Source organism: Clinocottus analis, unplaced genomic scaffold, assembly GCF_023055335.1.
Source record: "Clinocottus analis isolate CAN_PGR_092001 unplaced genomic scaffold, fCliAna1.0.p SCAF_9, whole genome shotgun sequence".
In the NCBI taxonomy this organism is placed as follows: domain Eukaryota; kingdom Metazoa; phylum Chordata; class Actinopteri; order Perciformes; family Cottidae; genus Clinocottus; species Clinocottus analis.
This window is the reverse complement of record NW_027176251.1, coordinates 6,283,735-6,305,222: the sequence shown is the minus strand read 5'-3', so window position 1 is coordinate 6,305,222 and position 21,488 is coordinate 6,283,735. Positions and strand designations below refer to the sequence as shown.

Genomic DNA, 21,488 nt, shown 5'->3' with positions numbered 1-21,488 from the left:
CCATGCAGCCTATAAATAGAACATGGAACTGTAAAGGAGAAGTGTATGGGAGGGCGCAAACATAAAACAGCATTAACACAATTTGTAACAGATAATATGTTAACAATACCTCAACCCCACCCCTTCAGCCACAAACTATACCATAAAAAACTTTCAATAATTGAAGTGAAACACTAACTGATGCTTTAAAGTTAGCATGTGCTGATAAAGGAACACAATTGTACTGTTGTAAAACCTCATTAGTGATATTAGCCTCCATATAATACTTAAGTGCAAAGTACAAAGAACAAGTTCCCAGGATGTGCATTGGATAGGCTGATTATTGGTCAACACATCACAATATCATGTTGCACCCATTCACATTTACCAATACCTTCTATAATCAAACACTTAAATACTCAGGTGGCATAATTGATTGCAAATAATTACAAGATCTAAAATAAACATTCCAAATGCTTTGTAAATAAACTACAAAGTGCAACTATTACAGTCTACAATATATTACAGCTAAAAGCCTCTTTATGTTTTTTAGTGCACGCTCATAATGAGACTACTCAGTTACAGAGCAGATTCACAGCATAGACATTTTTCTAGATCAACATACTGCAAATGTTAAGCGATTGAAAAATAACTATTCTTGCATAAGTAGCATTATGCAAATACACAAAATCAACATAAGCTTTAAGCATATTTCAAATGTGAAATTAACTGCTGCAGATGAAGGGCTAGTTGCAAAATATCTGGTTTGTTATGAAGGCACCACTCAGTACACTGTTCTCACAATTTGTGAGAGAAACCAACTGTAACACATTAGAATTAGAGCAGGGCATCACACGACTTAATGGGCACAAAAATACAGAATCATTTATTTGAAGGTGGTATTGTTTCCAGTTCAATCCTTGTCCATTGGTGCAGATGTAAGACCAATGTTTTATTTCTGAGAGATGCAGACACAACAAGCCATCGTCACAACATCTCTCTTGGAGGTGAGTTTAGGCCTTCTGTGCCTTAACGGAGTCACGGAGAACAGCCCCATAAACCTTGGATTCAGAGTGCCAAGACACTCAAAAGATTACAATGTCTTATCTCAGTCTTGAAATATTACAATCCAAAAACAAAGCAAAACAATAAAGATTGGTTGATTTTAGAAACACCGGACATGAAAAGATACTGTAGATCATAATGCAAACACATAATGAATAGTAATTAGCTTAACTGGACACAAATAACACCATCTGTCAATGTGTATCACTGCAGTGGTTTAGAAACACTACAGTGCATCTCTGCCCACATGGCATTCAACTCAACACGTTAGATTACATGAAGCAAATGTTACAATCAGTGAACAATATTTTATACATGACACATAGAAAAAAACCTCAAAAAAACAAACATACAATCAACTAACATGGAAAAGAAACTGCTCAAAATTGCTGCTATTTTTCAGCAGTATCTCCATGTTACTGTTGCTCTGCTTTGGCTCTACAAGTAGCCTAGCATACCATTCAACTACATTATCAACAGCTCCCACCAAGCTCAAAGCTTTCACAAAATGTTCAGTATCCATACTTACCATACGAAAATAATTTAAGTCAGCATCATAGTGGAATACATCCCTGAGTTGTACCTCAGAAGGTACACTTCTCTCGCTTCATCCAGAAGCCACCTCGAATAGAGATTAAAAAAAGTGTCTGCTCATCAGTTACGTGTTAGAGCCACCATGGGGTGCTGTTGTATCTTCTGCCAGTCAGGCATTGGAGCCACATTAGCGTGTTGTGGTAGCGATGGGCCAGAAGTGAGACTTAGCAGATGAGTTTTGAATGATCTTAAAAGATTGCCAGGAACCAATCAGCCAACAGTAGCTAGTTGAGTAATCCTTAATAAATACTGACCTTAAACTTCTCTATCTGTCCATTTCCTTTAAATTTATCTGTGCAATCTAATCTGCATAGTAATCATCTAAAATATTTTCAACATGGCTTGTGACTTGCTCCTATATTGGACTTTCTTTCCTGTTGAATCACTGTAAACAACATTGTTTCCTATCCTTCATCGTGACACTGGCCATATCCACGTTTAATCCTGTCCCACTTGGTAAGCCCTTTCATACCTGCCTATCCCTTTCTTCTTGCTTGTTCTTCCTCTAAACCTCTGGGTCAACTTCCTGTCCCTTTTAACTTTAGGCCTCCTATTTCACAAGTTCAGTTATAGTGGAGATGTTCTGCCAGTGATGGCCTTCGGGTCATTAGGGAGGGACACTCAGGGTCTTGGCTAGGCTCATCATCAGGGGAGACGAGCTGCAGAGCGACTTCGTTCTCATAGCAGAATGACGAGCGTGAGCTTTGAATGTACTTCTGCTCGGCCAGTTCCTTAGCACTGCATGACGGTGTGTTTGGGATTTCCCGTGTCCGATGGAAGAATGAGTAGTCCACCTGGAAAAAGTGAAGAAGAATTTTACAATACACATTTTAATAAGATAAGAGTTTATAGCCATGCTAGTGTCTATTTGAGGCTGTATTTGGGATCCACTATATTTTGAGCTAAATGCAGATTATTGTTTACCATGTTTACTGTGGCATGTTAGAATTATTTTTTCAATTTGAATAATTAGCACCAAACAAAAAGTATGACTGAAGCTGATGGGAATGTCAGGTTTGCAGGTGTTCGGGCATAAACCAAAGTACTGGACATATTCCAATTTTGACCTGTTATGGCGCTAGATAACAAGTGAGGGGAGCACCAGAGTCATTGGGATGCAATGTCTGGTGACCATTAATGTTGTCCAATCAAACCATCTGATAGTTGAAATAGATCTCCTAAAAAACAAACTACAGTGAAGTAATGAAAACCCCTGCAGACACAGCTCTAAGGGAAGGAAAGATCCATCATTTTTCTGTAAATATCTCCATCTCTCCTTTCTGACCTGGTAGCAGTTTTTCCTCTCAAATAGCACTGGTTCAAATCTGTGTCCCCAGAGTATTTCAGAAGCCAGATAGGAGCTGCGGCACTGTGTGGTCATGGCTGTGGCCTCCACCATGCCCTCGAGTATGACCACAACCTCCAATTCAGAGTCATTCTCCAGAGTCTTTTGGTCAATCTCAAAGAAGGGTGACTCGTCGTTGATCTCGTGGACAATTGTCACTGGCGAGACCAAGAAGATGCGGTCAATGCCAGTGTCAAAACCCACGTTGATGTCCATATTGTCCAGTGGGAGGAACTCTCCCTCTTCTGTCACCCTTGGCTAAATGGAAAGTAAAATAAAGTCACTATTTAAAATATTTAACATTCCTACATTAGACATTGTGATTTTCACTTATTAAATAGAGACTAGCCAAAGGCAGGCAGAACATACTCCAATAAAGTTAAATGAAATGGTGTAGAAAAGAGGACATTCATCCGTCTCCTTGAATATTGTAAATGATGACACTATTTCCTCTGGTTATCTTTCGATATTTAATTCATCATCCTGACCAAAAAGCTTAACATTTGGTTATTATATTCAGATGAATTTGACTATGCTAGTTTTTAGTCATACCACCTATGCATAGGCTTATCACTCACCCAACCCTTACTACGGAACAACATCTAGTCCCATGATTTATATTGTATTTCTTTGATCCTCATAAACTTAATCCCATCTGCCCTGTTTGAACTTTGATGTGGTCATGCTATTAAGGGAGATCAAATTGTCTATGCTGTAGCCCCAATGTTCCTAAGATTTTTACCCTGTGGACAACTGACATGTATACACACAGCATAGCAGACAACAAAACATTAAGATAAATAGGAAACATGTTTAAAACCACCCATATAAGACCAGTCAGAAAAGTAAACATTAGCACATAGAGTACAATCGCCTAACCCACAAACAGCATAAAGGAAAATGAGATGACGAAGGACAATGGTTCTCAGTTAAAGAATTGTGGGCAAGTTAATCCATGGTAAATCTTCCTAGCCCCTGAGGGAAAATAAAACAAGCTCTCATTAACTACGGCCCACAGAATACAGGCCAGATGGTCTCAGCGCTCTCTTTCTCTCTCAGCAACCTTTTTTCCTGTGTCGCTAACACTCACAATAGCAACCTATTTTTTGATACAATCATTCTGTCTTTCCATCTCATTGACCTTTTTCTCAAAACAGAAAGGGATTTCTCTTTTATCATTGCCAAACACTCTGGTCTATTTTTTTCTTCTTATCATGATCATTATCCATCTCCTCCACTTACCTTCAGTAGTTGTGCTCGAACATGTGCCTCTACCAGGTGGCTCTTACGTAGGTTTCCGACCCTCCACATCATGCAGAGTTTCCCATCCCTCAGCGCCACCACAGCTGTGTCAGAGAACACCAGTGTCTCGTTGCGCTTCTTGGGCTTGGCAATCTTTGCCATAACTGCCCCGATGATGAAGGCGTCAATAATGCAGCCCACAATGCACTGCAAAACGACCGCCATCACCGCCAGGGGACATTCTTCGGTCACGCTCCTAAAGCCATAACCGATGGATGTCTGAGTCTCCAAGGAGAATAAAAAGGCTGCCATGAAGCTGTTCACTTGTAGGAAGCACGGCTCCTCAACTGCTGCCTCTCTATCAGACTCTCCTCCAGACCCGGCCTCTCCTGATCCCGGAGAGAAACCTGAGCTGGAGGTAAGCCGAATGGAGAGGTCCCCATGCACAGAGGCAATCAGCCAGAAGGCAAATCCAAAGAGCAGCCAGGAGAGAAGGAAGGAGAGGGTGAAGATGACCAGCATCCAGCGCCAGCGGATGTCCACACAGGTGGTGAAGAGGTCGCTAAGGTAGCGCTGGCCCCTCTCGCTCATGTTGACGAAGGTGACGTTGCAGCGTCCGTCCTTGCCAACAAAGCGTTGTCGGGGCCGGCGGCTTGAGCGCCTGGTGCGCCGGCGGTTGATAGTGGAGGGGGAAGAGAGTGAATCCTGATCTGAGGATGAACAACCTTTTCCTCTTCCTCCTACACTACTGCCTTTTCCAATCCTTGGCCCCGAGCACATTCCTCCAGCTCTCACCTCGCCTTCTCCTGCATCTCCCCCAACTCCAATGGCACTCTGCTTCCGGATGTTGTTGGTGTTGCTCTGGAGAGGTAGAGTTTTGCCGTTCAGAGCATGGGTAGGGGAGGGGCTGGTTGGGGTTCCTGACCCTGTTGGACTCCCCCCTGCCCGAGCTGTATCTGCAGCACTCTGTGCCAGCCTCATGATCTCCTCCTCTTCTACTGGCCCATCCACCACAGCACTGAAGCGGCGTTTCACACGTGCTGCTCCCATCATCTACACAACAATGTCTTCTTTTGCTTAAAGTACTCCGTATTTCTCAATGTGCCTTGATTTGATTGTTTGTGTGGCAATTCAGCACCTTGACTGTGAAGTAAGTCTGTGGTGCTGACAACACAGACAGTCTGTCAGTCCTTTTTAATGACGAAATAATTATTTAGTCCATCATGGCCAATGGTAACCAGGGGATAATTTCCTCCGAGAACGTTGATCAGTCAATTATTTTAAATGATGTTTCCCAGTAGAGTCTATCTTTTCAGTGATAGATCCATCAGCCAATGAAAAGTGGGCTTTCGTTAAGTAGGTCCACAGGTGCATTCATTAACCAATATCCTTAAGTCCTACTCACTGAGTGAGTTAAGCTGAAAAGAAGGATGTCAGCAGCAGCCCAAGGAGTCTAATTCCGTGACAAGGAGTAGTAGGCCTGGATTGACCTTGACAGACAAACCAAAAGCATGCAAGAGAGGTACTCTTTTGTTTAAAACAATCAAAGGGAAGCCGTGAGCAGGGATCTATTGGTAAAAGCTATGAACTGATAATGCAATGGAGAGGAAGGATGGAGACGTGTAAAGGATATCCAACTTGTTTAAGGGTACCTTTTATAATACTGTGACAAGATGCATCCAAGACAGACAAATGCTCTAAATTAACTTGAGTACGATATGCTAAAAAATATTTTTAACATGCAGTCGAAAAAGAAAAAACATGCCAATTCTTACGGTCAAAGTTTTCTCCAGTTTCACAACCCCTTGGTATGGGCATGAAGAAACAAAGAATACAGTACTTTCAGTACATCCGACACATACTGTCAGCATTCATCATAAATAAATCAGTGCCAATATTTCTTGGATAAAGCTTTGAATGAGTGTTGAGTTGCAGTTGTCACCTTTGCCCAACTAGAGGGTCCCAACTGAAAGAATGTTTTCTTTGTCATTTCCTGTTCGATCATGCCACTGCCTCAACAATTTGCCATTTTCTTCTTAAGGGTCTGCACATCTGTTTGATGGCCATTGTCAAATTTGTTGGAGACTTGTTTTAATAACAGAATGATATTGACCTGAATTAGAGTTCTCAGACTCGATTTGTGTCATTCAATTATTATTACAACATTATTGTGCTGTACCATGTTATAATTCAGCATTACAGCTGAGAAATCTATGCCTAAAAAAGTATAATAAGGAGAGAAGATAAGAAAAGACTGAGTTTACTTGATCTATCTCTCACAATACTTTTGTTTTAGTGCAAGTAGAAGATGCATATGGTGGAAAAAAGTCACAGTTCACCTGAGGAGGTTTTCTATATTATTCTGGTGGCCCTTCTCCCAAGCGGCTAGATCAGGTGTATGCAACAGAAGGAGAAGAGCTGAGAAGTGCTTAGAGCTAAAGTGTCTGAGTGTGTAACATGGTTTGTGGATTGTAGTCTCTTACTCATCATCAATGTCTGTTTGAGTCAGATCACAAAAGGCTACCTGAACATCAGGGAGTTTTCACAAACAAAATAGAAGATTATTCCGTACAGATGCAATGTGAAAATAACAACACGTGAGAATAACTTTGAAGTGCACTACGAATACTACGTGAGAAATGTGCAAATCTATCTGGAAATGAAACGGTATGCCTTAAGAGTTAGTATTTACCGTTCCCAACCATTTCCAGAGACCCCTACTGAAACCGGTCAAATATACAGAGCATCCACATCCTCTTTGGAACAGTAGACAGAAAGAGGCCCTCAACCGTAACCCTGCACTAGGGTGAGTACAAAAAGAACTGGAAAAAAATAGACAAGAGCTATTGCTCTAACTGTACAAATATAGAAGAAGCCATTTCAGTCAGCCAGTAAGAGCAGGATAGAAAAACATCTACAACAAATGGAAATGGGGAAAGAGATTCCTTCTGAAGTGTAAAGTGACATAAGGGTTCATCTTTGCTTGTGTGTTGACCTCTCTTTATGACACATGTTCTGTAAAAGCTCCGTGAGAAAGTCAAGGGAAGTGTCTGCTGTTTTTTTGATCGTCTTTACAGAGAAGTTGTTTGTCTGTGTCCCTTTGGTTTAGGACCTTCTTGTTCAACACACTGCCAGTCTTGAAAAGAAATGAGAAGAAAAAAAGAGAATGACAATTAAAGGTAAGGTAGAAATTACCAAACTATTCTGAAACAGATACTTCAGTAGTTATATTTTTGTCTTAATAGAAACGATTCTTAAAATCAAATTTGTATTGTACCTCTTAGAAGTCTCTCATGCAGCACTTGAGTCGTTACTGGAATATTTCATTTGGTCAAATATTGTGGAATTCCTTTAGACTTGATTTGAAGAACCAACATCTGTCACGACACAAGAAAAAACCTCAACCAGATGTACCTGTGGGAGCCTGTTAAGAAAAATAGAGAAAACATATTAAGTCATTTTCTATTTGGATCTTCTGAAAATCATTTGGGTACCTTTGCGACAAAAACACTGTCTGACTATGGACTGAACTGCTGGGCGCTCTATTTCGGTCAGGAAACCAAGTGGTACAGAGTAAGTAATCTTTTATAAATAAGCAATAGTGGATTAAAGCCAGACTGGAAGAATAGGAGGGAATTTTCTTGGGCAAAGGTTGAGACTGAGATTGTAGCTCAGATGAAGAACTGAGATAAACCGGCAGTCTGGTTCAGGGTGAAGAGGTATGTGTCTTGCTGTGGAGATGTTGATGTGCCGTGGATTACAGCTGCGCCTGTGACTTTGGTAATCTCAGCGATGGTTCTGCTAATCCTTTGGAGGATTTACGTAAGAGCCACTATTCGCAAAGAAGGTGGCAAGAATATCTATAAACATACACAGGAAATGTAATCTATTTATTAATAAATATATTAATTGAATAATGAACAGGATTTGCGATAATATGGGAAAAAGGTCACCTGTCACAAATTATGCAGAACTGTAAATATATATTTTCAAAAGCAAAAACTGATTAATACTTACTTCTTGCGCTTTATTTTTTTTTCAGAAGAATTATAGATACAACCATATGTTCCACTTGGATGAATAAATAAATAAATAAATAAATAAATAATGTAGAGCATCCTTTTGGCTAGAGTAATTCAAATAGATTCTGCTGTATAATTGTCCACTGATGTGATGGACAATAATGCATTATATACAGTATATGCCTCATAATGCCTGAGAGCAAAAACGACGATTAAATACATGACATTTGTGTATAACTCCTCAGATCCATCTCTTACGCTATCCATTGTAGCCTCATTGTGAAAATACCATTACGGGGAAAACAATGCATGGCGGTCCAGGATTTTATACGTTCAACCAAAATGCATCAATATGATAAATTAACTAAGTAACTAAGGCTAGGGCTAAGGCTAACTAAGGCTTGCATTATGCTGCTAAAAAGTAGTACAATTGGTCAGAAATTACTTTTATATAAATCACACATGTTGGAACAATATCCAAACGGAACTATGTGGTCTTTAAAAGGTCTTAATTTCCACAAAACACAGAGACAGACTTTTCCAGGATTGTGTCTCTCAGTGTTGAGTTCATGAACAAATGTGTGGTGAGGCGGTCCTGACCTTGAGGCCTCTACTGTAGCTCCTGCCAACTCTACCAAATGAACACGCTCTCACGTCCGCTATCTCTGTGATTGTGTTTAAGTGTCGCTGGACAACCGACGACAGAAGCATATGAGGTGATGAGGGAAGTGTGTGTGTGTGTGTGTGTGTGGTTTTTGTGTGTGTCTATTGGCAATGTGAGGGTACACATGTCCTTGAGTTAGCAAACCTTATCCAAGTGAGGTGGCAAATGTCTCGAATAACTTCTGACACAAAAACATGCAGGGGTGTCTGGGAAAACTGTGCATGTGAAGTTGCTGCTTCACACTGTCAGAGCAGCCTTATATGATAAACGTTGAAATCTGTGATGGGACCTCTGTTCAGGGGTCTCTTCAACAAAGACCAGCCTCGGATAAGATGTTGTATAGGAACGGCTTTTCATATTCACTTTTCACTTCACGTCCAGGAAGATAAATGTAATGACGTTTAAGAATCCAGATGCTTTTGAAAGTGACAGAGCACACATTATAAAGTATAAACAACATTTATAGACAGTAGCTAAAAGGCCTTTCAAGGTTGTTCCAAACAGAAATGTTTTTTTTTTATAACTAATTATCATTAGTTACCCATTAATATTACGAAGTCTAAAAGTCCTTTGGATGTCAAAAAAGGGATTAGGGGATAAATGGGGTTAACATTTCTATTAAAAACCATTCTGCACTCCTGTGTTTTTAGTACCTCCAAAATGCCATCATCTTGTAGACGCATCTAAATAAATTAAAGAACATCACCAGCACAAAATAGAACATGAAACAGCTATTGTGTTTAATCATCCAGGGTTTGTGGATTATTTAAAATAGCTACTGATGTTTGAGCAAAACTGACCACAAGCAGTTAGGAAGTGCAAAGACAACGTTGTTGAAGCTTGTCTAATTGTATTGCAACTCTCACTGTCATGAATTAGCAGAGATTCTGAGTACTGTATTACATTAACCCCCCAGAAATTACAGCAAAACATCCACATTAATCCACTTCAATTCCACTCTCTCTCTCTCTCTCTCTCTTCTCTTCTCTCATCTCTCTCTCTTCTCCTCTCTCTCTCTCTCTCTCTCTCTCTCTCTCTCTCTCTCTCCTCTCTCTCTCTCTCTCTCATCTCTCTCTCTCTCTCTCTCTCTCTCTCTCATCTCTCTCTCTCCTCTCTCTCTCTCTCTCTCTCTCTCTCTCTCTCTCTCTCTCTCTCTCTCTCTCTCCTCTCTCTCTCTCTCTCTCTCTCTCTCTCTCTCTCTCTCTCTCTCTCGTCTTCTTTATATCCAGATTATCCGACCATATTAAGGTGTTATGTGGCCAGATTAGATTTGGGCAGAATATGATTGCAGTGTCATTGAAAAAGGCACTGAATAAGATAAGTTCTTCATTTTGTCACTCTATTTACCAACCATGTCACATGGCATCTGTCCTATTTCCTGTTTAATTGTTTCATAAACAACAGTTTTAGTAGTACAATGTCCATAAAATAATGTTGCTCTTGATGGCATATTGATGGCATATCTTTATGCATCATTACTTTTGATGCGATCGTTTCATGATGGAGAGTTTAATTGACACTGTACGCAGTGTATAATAACGTGTATAATAAAATTCCTCAACTCTGCAATGCGATGGCACAATGCAAATGCGGGGACATCAATACTTGTCATTGATCAGTGGGGGTTAGAAACCAGGGCACAGACTGGATCTCTCTATCAGTGTCACATGGATCGCTCTCTTCTTTCTCTACATCTCTTTCAGTTCAGACTTTATCATTGGATTAAACTTTACATGGGTTTTAATAATGTTTAATGTGTACAATTGGGCTATTTCAACAGCTGTCAGAGCTGTGCATATCAAACAAATACCTTGCAGGGACCTTTTGCTGAAATCCTATCTGATCAATACAGTTCTAGTGAAGTGTTGATCTGGTGACATCATTCATACGCTGCAGGAGCTGCAGCACCAATGCACCAGTAATGGATGTTATGTCATAACTTAACATGAGGGAACATTTTCCTTATGGTGGTAATTTTTCACAAATGTGCCTGTTTATTTATATTTTAAACGTTGAAGATGATGGACCATTTGTTTGCATGTTTTTGTTATGAACTGCATAGATTTTTAGACAACAAATAAAATAAAACATTTTTGACGAAGTGTGGTAATAGGTTTGAATTAGAATTTTGACAAAAGTATAGATGTATTATAAGTGTATGTCAAGAAACAACGAGAATTATCATGTGGTTGTGTTTGGTTAGTTTGTTACTCCCTTACCATAACAACTACATGCCTAACATAGACACTGACCCTCACCCTAAAACCAAGTTTGAACCCTCAAACGGCTCTTTGAAGGTCTGTCCTAAAGTGAGGACTGGCCAAACTCAAATGAGTGCTCACAAATATAGATGTACAAGTACACACATCTGATAATAAGCACAAGTGCGTTGTCATCTTGGCACTGGGCCTTATTCCATCTAATTGAAACTTTTCAGCGGCCGTCACTCGCTCAGCTGTGTGCAGTGATCGAGGTCATTGTGTGATGACGACTGAATTTTAATCTGGGGAGTTAAGATGGTGCGGGTTGGTTAAAACTCTGCATAACTCTTTTCCTAATTAAAAAAAATTCTCAGAACATTGAGAAGTATCCAATTAAGACTAATTAGATTATTTAAATTGGACGAAACTGTTATTTTTTACAGATTTCTGCTATTTCTTTAGAATTATTCCCATTCATTTTACATCATCTTCAATAGGTGCACTGTCATGGTGGCTTTCTGTCCAATTATCACATAAAATCTTTTTTTTTTTTTTTTACCTATTTAGAAAGTCAGTTGCAATATAATGCACGACCACGGAGCTCCGTTAACATCACGCTGATCTCACAACAAAATGTAACTTTTTCAAAAAGGTACTATCATTTATTTAACTACAATTGTTGTGCAAGACTGCAATAAGTAGAAGTTTCAGTTTGTCGTAGCTGGCATAAACTTGAAGTGTAAATCCTTCCCAAATTACTGAAGTGTTGTTGCTTCTCTGGGGACAGATCATGGCTGCATCAGCTGCTTTCACACAATCTACCGAATAGCAACTAACTAAGTGATGCTATTTTCCCGATATTTAAACAACAGCACAAACACAAAGAAAACATTTGCCATTGTAATTGTGAAAATGTGTGACCAAAATATTCTGCAAATACATTAAACGTAGTACACGTAAGTGGAGAGATAGGGCCTGAGTTAGACGTTGTTCCAGTCTTTAAGGGAAGTCTGAGCATTTACACATCATAATTTGTCCTATTGGAAAACAGCAAAAATGTAGAAATCAGAGCATTCAAAATGTTGCGAGTAAAAGGACACAACCATGGCCGAATTCAATATCGGTGTACGGATATTGTATTACACAAGGCTCTATCACAACATAGTTTATCTCACACTTTTCTGAACATCTTAAATCCCCCCCAAGATTGTTCACTCCTAGAATAAAAATAGCCTACAAACTAAATGGGGCATGACGTTTTGGATGTGGGCGTTTACCAACATCTCGCAAACTATGCTATTGAGTTGTATTATGGAAGGTGTAGGATCCAGGATTTTTAGAGCTTGACCCATGAAAGGGATCATTTATCATGTATCATTTATTTATTTATTTAAAATCTGTAATGTCCCCTAACTTTATGAAAGGGCAACACTAAATTGCTAGATTACAGTGTAACACCATCACATACCTGCTGATTGCATTACATACTTTGAATTGTTGTTTCCCCAAAACTATATCAACGTTAATAAAGATAGCATGTTGTGTTGACTGAGGCTTGATTCATAATACAAATCAAGTCTTACAAAATGTAACCATGAGCACCTTTTAAAAGAGTCAGCGAGAAGAGAAACAACTGTCATCTTATAATTCTGCACTTTTGTCCGAACTCATGCATGTGCCTCTCTAAAAAACCTTCAGCAGTGTCTTGCCATCCAATTTAACTCATAGGACTCCTACCATAGAGCACATTCTGTGAAAAAAAAAAACCTCTGCGAAAGAGCATTCTTTCAAAATCAATGTGCATGTGTACTGTACATGTTTGTCTCTCATTATGAATCTTTTTCAATCGGTGTTTTATATTAAATTCACACAACTCACAAAACCAAAAAAGGATTAAAGTTTAAACCAGGGCAAATCAAGCTCTCATCTGCTCAATACCCTCTTCGTCTTCATTGTTCACTCCCGACAGTAACATCTTTTGATTTTTTTTGTCCTTCATCCTTCAGTCATGCATAACAATAAGGTTTATTTTTGCTAGATGTTAATGCCATTCTTAAAATGTCCAAATATATAGTACAATGGAGGGAAACCACGTTTGAGCATCCTTTTTGGTCGAGGAGTGTTTATCCTATTAATGTAAAGAACTACACCTATTCTCAAGTTACATTTGAGGCGAACACCAACTCTACAAAACTAAACTCACAAGAAACAGTCGAAATTTCAGGCGTTTCATAAAGACACGTTTTAAATTGCATCACCTCTGTCAGGTGCTTTTCAGAATAAAATGAAGACTAAGTTTATACTTTTTAAATTCCACTTCATGTTCCCAGGTTGCTTACGGACAACACAAACGGCATCGATAACAATAATAATAAAATCATCTTTCTTTTTTTTTTTTTTTACCCAAAAGAGCTGCTTTTACAACTTCTTGCGCAGATAAATTCAGTCCGCACTTACCAGTCGTTGACATTTTTCTCCCGTGAATTCAGCGCGAGGTGACGACGTCAGTTTACTTTAAGTCCCTTCTTTAACAGAGTTACTGGTGGTCTATAAAAAAAAAACTAAACAAAACACGGATTAGAGACCGTGCGCGAGCTGTCCCTTGCTATCGGTCCTGGCAACTGTTCGCGAGCCCTCAGGTGGCGGATGAGCGCCACACGTTGCGCTGCTATCTGCCCCCAATGAAGGCACGCGCCTCTCTGGACTGCCGGAGTGACCTTGTGACAACATCCTGTGTGATTTATCAAGGTTAAATTACAGTTTAGATGTGTAATACACATGGATTCTTTATCTTGGATTATTCTACCGATATTGTTTGTTAAAAAAAAATAAAAAAAAGTTGTATTTCCGGTCAAACTGACATACTGAATCAAACTTGTTACACAGACGGCTAACTGAGTATAGATATGTTTTTTTTAAACGTGAAAATGAAACAATTAACAATTATTGAATATCTCTTGGATTACTTTCCCTTCAATAAACACACATTTGTTTACCCTTTGAATGACCTTTTTTTAAGTGTTGTCTGTGCACGTTTAAATGTTGTGTTACAGTAACTGAATTGTCGTGTGAGATTATTAGATCTGACTGTTACAATTTAAACATGCTTTCATTTGTATTGATGAATGCTGATGTTAATATTTTACTAAGAGTTTTATGAGGGTCTTTGTCATTGGGATATTGTTTAAGGTTTGGCGAATAAATGCCAATAAAACTAATTTGAATGTAAATGTGAAGTGCAGACAGACCGGAAGAAAAAGAGACAAAGTGGAGGAACATAATACCCAGAGCCAATGTAGCATGATTACAGAGTTGTGTGTGTGGGTTTGTGTGGGAGAGAGAGACAGAGCAACAATGTGTGTTTACTAATACTTAATCTGATTTAATCTCCGTCAAGGCGCCCAAGAAGTGACCTATGATGTCATGAGCTCTGTCATTCTATGAAAATAAAGATCAGATTGAAGATGACAGAAAGCAAAAAAAACAACCAAGAGACGTAATGCAGCAGCCACAACATTCAACCAACATAAACATGTAAACATCCCTGTGCATTCACTGTATGAAAAGAACATTTGCTGGCACCACAAATCAATGTAATAGATCATCTTTATCTGCACCCTCTGTTCTTTTAAATTGCATAAGTGTTTGAGTGAAAACACAAACTGTAATTGACCCAGTGGAAAACTGATCGGGAAGAGGGGGCAGACAGCAAGTGGCATGGAGCGGGGCACTGATGACGGACGTGAGGTTAGAAACAACTATCAGCATGTTGTTAATGAAGATTACATTGAGAATAGGAAGTAACGGTATGGCACCTCCGGTTTGGTCTGATCAAATCAAACATGGGGAAAACTGTATCTGCGAATGCTTTCTTGGTTTGTTTTTGTTGCAAGGAAAATATTAACCTGACTTTTTTTGAAGTATGGTCACTGCGTAGCAGGTGGACTAGGGGTTTAAACCCAAACTGCAATTTTATGGCAAGGCACCTTTGTTGCGTGTTCATCTCCATCTCAAATTTAAATGAGATGTATTGGCAACCACATACTTTGTTTCCACAGTTTACATTATTATCATCTGTCTGCATCTCTTTGTTTATCTGTGTACATTTTATGAAAAAAGCATACAAATATACATTTAGAACATGTTAATCAGTTTACTGTGTCATGTCAATAAAGTTTGACTTGATTTGATTGTAGCAAACTGTTGCAGCTTAAAATAAACAGTGAGAAATGTGTTCATCTGGAGAAAAACTTTTGACTTATTTGACTGGTAATGAAGCATAAAACCACCAGCAGCGCTCGTTTCTAACTGCTCAACAGTGAGCCGACATTTCCACTATTTAGCTGCAACCACGGGCTCCTTTCACAGAGTGGGATTTGCAATGAATCATTTATTGTTCAACAGTAAATTGGACAGTTGATATGATTTTAATCTGACGTTTTTTTGTAGAGTTAAGAGGGAATATCTGCAGAATGGTGGCAGAGTGGGGAGGGAGATCATCCTTATTGTGGACACACCAAGAGCAAGCCTGTGTGTGTCCTAAACATTAGTCCATTGTGAATAATGGATAAGTACGTGGGGATGCAATACTGATCCTGAGCCACCAGTGGGCAGAAAGAAACTATTTTTGGCATCCTCAGTTAAGGGCTTGAAAGTTTTTATTCTAAACTGGTGATTAGCTCCAGGTTGACCAGGGGCTACACACCTGGTCTCTGAGGGCCTAATTACAAGCCAAGCTAGAATATCAGCAGCTGTGCAGCCACTAAAGGAGCACGACTCCACACCTTGAGGTGTTTTATGACTTGAAAGATGCTAAACAGGGATGACAAGAGAGAAAATATATCCGCGTACACATTGGGTTTGATAGAAATGCCTTTAAAGTTAAAAAAAATAAAAAATGTGTGTGAACTCAGAGAGTGTGACGTGTTGAATTTAGCATTCATGATGCAAAAGTGTCATTTCACATTTGTCTATTTCATGACTTAGGATTTTCACCTCTTCCTCGTGAATCATGGGAAGGGCATTGCTCAACTATTCTGCTTGTAAAGCAAGAGTCCATTTCCCTGCTGGCTGCACTGACGACGCTCCAGGTGTTGCCTGTGAGAGGCGGATCTAGTTTTTGCAGAAGTTTCTTGTAAAAGGTTCCAGATTATGTCATGGTCACACAAGGCCCAAATGTCTGAGATTTCAGAGGTAAGCGCATATCTGTTCAATGTGGCGTCTGCCCTCTGCAGATTTACTTCAGGGGCCAACACAAGAACGACCCCCTTAATTTCAAACAAGGCGTTGGGAGTCTTGTGCTCACTAAAATATCGAGCTCTGCTATTTTCTATCATCTAAAATACAGCTTACCTAGATCAGAAGGGAGATGAAGACATGAAAATATGTTTAAATATACTTGTTAGAAGACAATGTAAGGAAAGGACATCAGGAATGACTTGAGGTAAATCTTAGGGTGGTCTGACACAGTACTCTTAGCTTGGAGGGGGGAAGGGATCAATAACTCATCACAAGTTGCGAATCAGCCTGGTCCAACAACCATTTGTCACAAACAAGAAAGTGTCCGCCCATTTAATCAAGACAGCAATACTGAAGACGAAATGGGTATAAGCTAATTAACGAAATGAATGAAGAAAGCAAGGACGGCCAGGAAAAGGTTAGGGAGCCGTTAATGTTTACGTGTCGGGCGTTTGTCAAACTGTGACTACCCGTTGATTGGACGTGTTACAGCCCCTTCATTTGGGTGGGCTGCATAAATAGATGAAGATATACAGAATAATAAAGGCTGTTTTTTCAAGGGAGTGCGAGTGTGATCTCAAGCTCCATTATGTTTTTACATGCTCAACCTCTTGTGAACTCCCAGTAGCAACAAAGACACCTCGGGGGCGCTTTGGCCTCTTGACATCCTGAAACTCACAGGTGCAGAAACTCAGAATATATATATATATATAATATGGAGAAAACATTTATATGTGACAAGCACACTATTAGTGTAATGAAATGTCATGTCGACTTCAGCGTAATCCATTCACTGTTATGTTCTATCACAGGTTTCGACTGTGATGCTGCAGCTGCTGATCAAGCTGAATCCATTCATTGGTTTGCTGATTAACAACAAAACTAAAATTGGCAACAACTTTAATAATTTTTAAGCTGAATTACGAAACATTCCCTCATTATAGTTTCACAAATAATTCGGTTATTTGTGTTTCTTCAAAGTAAGGTGAATATTCTGAGGATCTGGACTGTTGGGCTTAAACAAAATGTGAATGGACATTTTCTTCAAATTTATTTTGACATTTGACTATTAAATAAAATCTGAAGATTCCTTGAAAATGTAAATAACATTTTAGGCCTCTTTATACAGTGAATATGGCCAAAGAATTAAACACTAGCCACCTGTAAATATTGGTAATATATTATTTCTGTTATTATTTAGTCAATTTAAAAAAAACAAAAACTCAACAGAAATATATATAAACTGTACGGCACTTGAAGACAGACTATTTCCATAAATCACTCATGTAACAACCTAAAAAGGCAAACCAAAAAAATCTAATTAATTTAATATAATAATCATTTAAAAAATTGCAATACAGTTCATCATGTTGACAACTATGAATGTACATAGTCGACCCCTTGTATACAGGAATAATCACTGACCCAGTCCTCATTTTAAAAGCTTCATTTGTAATCAGCACAGGAAAGCAAATGAGTAATTTTTCTATGCGCCTTCATCTTCACGTATATATTTGCATACTAAAGATGGATGCAGGATAATTAATAGGGGAAACACACACGCTGCACGTCAAAGCACTAAAACAAAGCCCATAGCTCAAGTAAATGTAATTAGAAATTATATAAAGTGTGTGTCCAGACTGAGATTGATGTGTTCTGACGAAGACAAATAAACAGCACAGTACTCCTTCTCCTTCAACCCTTTTACTTTTCATATTTGCAGGTTGAAGTTAAGCAATATCCATTTCCAAATATCACACTCCATCTATGTTTCTTGCTCCATTTCCTCTATGTATGTAAATTAGAGACCCACTGCACCTGATAACTTCACTACAACTTTTTTTTTTGTCACCTGGGACTCATCTCCTTCTCCATTTCCATCAAAGAAGTTGTTGTACCTGTCCGTGTCCTTGTATGAAGGAGACTTGGCTTCTCGTGCCTTCATGCCCCCCACCCATTCTATTTTGGCATGCCTGTGCCAGGTATTTGTTCAAATTCCTCACACCCCGTGGGGATAGCTATGCCCCCCACCCCCTTTCCCTCTCTCATCTTTACAGCCTGTCTCTGTCTATCTTATGTACGCCAGCACATGTATGAAGCAGCCAACGTGGCCTCCCCGCCACCACCACGAGGCTGACAGTCCACACGTTTTACTGGCTAGTCACAACTAAATCATTTCCAAGTTGTTTAGCCTCTTGAAGCTGGCAAACCACAGCTGTAGGTCCTCCGAGGGCCAGGCCAAAAACAACCCGGTGTATACAGGCAACTGCAAGCTGCTTTTGATAACTGCTGTAAGACCTGTTTATTCTGTGGTGTTGTCAGGCCACTTATTAGATCTACCAGTTAAACTTTTCTCTGACATGGAAAAATGTTGATACAGGCAAGTATACTGGATAATGAATTAAATTTAAGCACCAAATCATCGTATGCATCCCTCGAGGGGGTTTGAGGCGCCTTGTGGTTGAACATGATGTGATGAGCTGATGTGGTATTGACATTGGGTAGGAGTTGAAGAGCATTAGTTATTGCAGTGCGTCATGAAATGACAGCAAATACCGATGATATGCTGGCTCGGGATATGTTTGACTCTCTGCCTTCCCCACAGAGAGTCTAAACTCTGCAGAGTCAAATTCAAGCTTACTGGAAGAATCAACCATGCAGTTTTATAATTACATTTTTCAGATATCAAGCAGAAAATGAGATCTAATCGCCAACTGGGTCGTGCCAAAGACAACTTGACATGGCCTTTTATTGAACGTTTCTGTTAGGGGAGTAACTCCTTGACCTTTTGGCGGCAGGAGTGATTTCTTTACCACTAATCCAATATATATTGTCCCTATAGCTTATTCTCTGTTTATTGAAGAAGTAGATTAAAGGCAAACACTCCAGAGTCCAGAAAGGAACCACAGATCACTTGCCGTTCTTTTTCTAATGGGACCATCCCGGTCGTGACCTTTGTAACCCTCTATTCAATATTATCAAGGGTCATGGTGATGTCATGCTCAACGCGGCATTTTGTTTTTAGTGTCGTTGCTATCGTAACAACCAGGCTGTCTTTCACGCTGAGAGACTAAAACAGAGGTCAGTCATTAAGATAGGAAATAATAGTTCAATAATGTACTTTATTGTTTATCTACTTCACTACATTCTTTAGTGAAATACATTATGAATCAAAGTACATTAACAGCAATGTTACTGAATGAATCTAGGTTTTATGATTTCCATCAAAATAAATTGGTAGCTTTCAAAACCTAACGTAGTGGCCATATGTCTGTGACTTATGCACACGATTATTTGCCAAAATATGGTGTTACGATGCCATTTATGGTCAGATTCTTGCTTTCCTTGGAAAGTCGTAGCAGAAAGTTCAATGTGTGATTTATATCTGGCTCAAAGTTATTGAAACCATTAGAGACTCAAAGCGTGATCATATCTACTTTCAATCTCCCAGACGTATATCCATAAAATACAGGAATTAAAAAATACACACTAATTATTTGTATTTTAAATGATTGAGCACAGCTAGTGTTCATTATTCATTTAAAGTTTTTCTAAAACGTTTCTCTTCCTGGATTGTATAATTTTATGACAAGAACAACCACAACCCCGTTTGAGAAGGCCAAAAAGACTCCTGCTATTAACTGTTGGACAGAAAAATGTACGGATTATGTTATATATTCCAATGACTGTTCAGTTTCACATGAACGGACAAATGTGGGCTCCAAAGACCCCAGTTCAGGCCAACACATCTCCATATTAATATTCAGTAGCATGCAGGATAAACCCCTCATCCCATCCCACCCCTTTCCAGTCACACACTCCCCTCCCGTTAACTCAGACACATCAAAGACTACAGTGAGCAGGACAGACAGCAGAGAAGTTTGGAGGCAGATTATCGCCACATATTCTCCTCCAGGAGATATACTTTTAATCTCGTGTCTGAAGTATTCAGACGGATATTTTAAAATGGGAACGGAGTTTTTTCACCAGACTAATCCATGGAATATAATGTTGTCAGTGCCTCGGATTTCACTCTTTTAAGGTAGGCCTACATTTTAGGAACATAAAGCTGCCGAATTATTCACGAAATCACAGAATATTTACCATCAGATCAATAGAAATAATGTGCAGATGATTGGCCTAAAAGGACGCCACGCGCGTCTTGGGCCCAAACACGTTCCGGATAAAACGTTTTACTCAGGCGATTTACAGCTTAGTAACCAATGTTCTCTCCTGATATTTTAGGTGGTCTAAATAGTTTTTTTGTTTATTTTTATTGCCAACAGTGCGCCCTTTTCAAAATCATGTTGAATTTGCCTGCCTATGCGCACGGAGTTATTCAGCGTTGGAGTTGTAGCAGGCCTTGTTTTATTGATAATGTATTAAACTAACGCATAGAACAGATCAAAAGACTATATTTTATTCGTATATTTAGTCCAAGGTGCCGTAATGAATAGCTATGACACAGCAGCTGTTATTTAAAGGGAGCCGGCGAGGTGGAGGCGCGCTCACCGCGGGGGCTCGGCTGCTCCTCCACAGTTCAACAGGAGCTCTTAACCCCGGTGCAGGCAGCAGGGTCACCATGTGTCTACAGGCCGTTTCTGTCGGGCACCCCGCGTCTGCTTTGATGTCTCTGTAGATTAAATTTCTTTAAAAAAATAAAAAAAAATCAGTCTCGGTCAAAAATTACAATTGTTTCGCGACTGCCCCAAAAATATAACACATCGTAAAATAGATTGCACTCTATTATTTTTATGAGGCTGCAAACTCTTTGAAAATGTCAGTTTATCTTTGAAAAATAAAATAATATGAAGTCGAACAGTTCAGTCGGCCCCATTGCGCCTTTCACGCACAGGTCCACATCCAAACCCCCAATGCGCAAACACGCACAATATAAACTCAGATCTAAACTAAAACTTGACAATTTGGATTTAATTTGCACCAAACAAACTTGTTCTCTCTTTCATATTGTCTCCTAATTAGCCTAATTGTTGTCCGACTGCTGACCTCAAGAAGGTAACAGCATTTGGAGCTTTCGAGATTTACAGCCTTCCGTCGGAGCCCTCCTACTCAGAAAATCCAATTATTTTACTAAAACCATGACAGCCCGCCTGGCTCCCAGTGAAACTATAAAACTG

At 39.4% G+C, this 21,488-nt stretch overlaps 1 protein-coding gene across 1 annotated transcript; it reads right to left on the bottom strand.

Annotated features, from left to right (window-relative positions):
* Nucleotides 1–1,933: 1,933 nt before the first annotated feature.
* kcnj14 (potassium inwardly rectifying channel subfamily J member 14) lies at nt 1,934–5,409 on the bottom strand. The gene is made up of 3 exons (XM_068569243.1): nt 4,226–5,409; nt 2,924–3,241; nt 1,934–2,432 (listed from the first exon to the last, which is right to left on the bottom strand). The coding sequence occupies exons 1-3, from the start codon at nt 5,276–5,278 to the stop codon at nt 2,202–2,204; spliced, it is 1,602 nt and encodes a 533-aa protein (XP_068425344.1). The 5' UTR covers nt 5,279–5,409; the 3' UTR covers nt 1,934–2,201.
* Between the last annotated feature and the right edge of the window lie 16,079 nt (nt 5,410–21,488).

Bases quoted from the DNA above. Each gene is read 5' to 3' on its own strand.
- kcnj14 (XM_068569243.1), bottom strand. From the start codon at position 5,278: ATGATGGGAGCAGCACGTGTGAAACGCCGCTTCAGTGCTGTGGTGGAT. The intron at 3,242-4,225 runs GTAAGTGGAGGA...CTTTCCATTTAG, and splicing joins TTCGAGCACAACTACTGAAG to CCAAGGGTGACAGAAGAGGG. The intron at 2,433-2,923 runs GTCAGAAAGGAG...CACTTTTTCCAG, and splicing joins AGAGGAAAAACTGCTACCAG to GTGGACTACTCATTCTTCCA.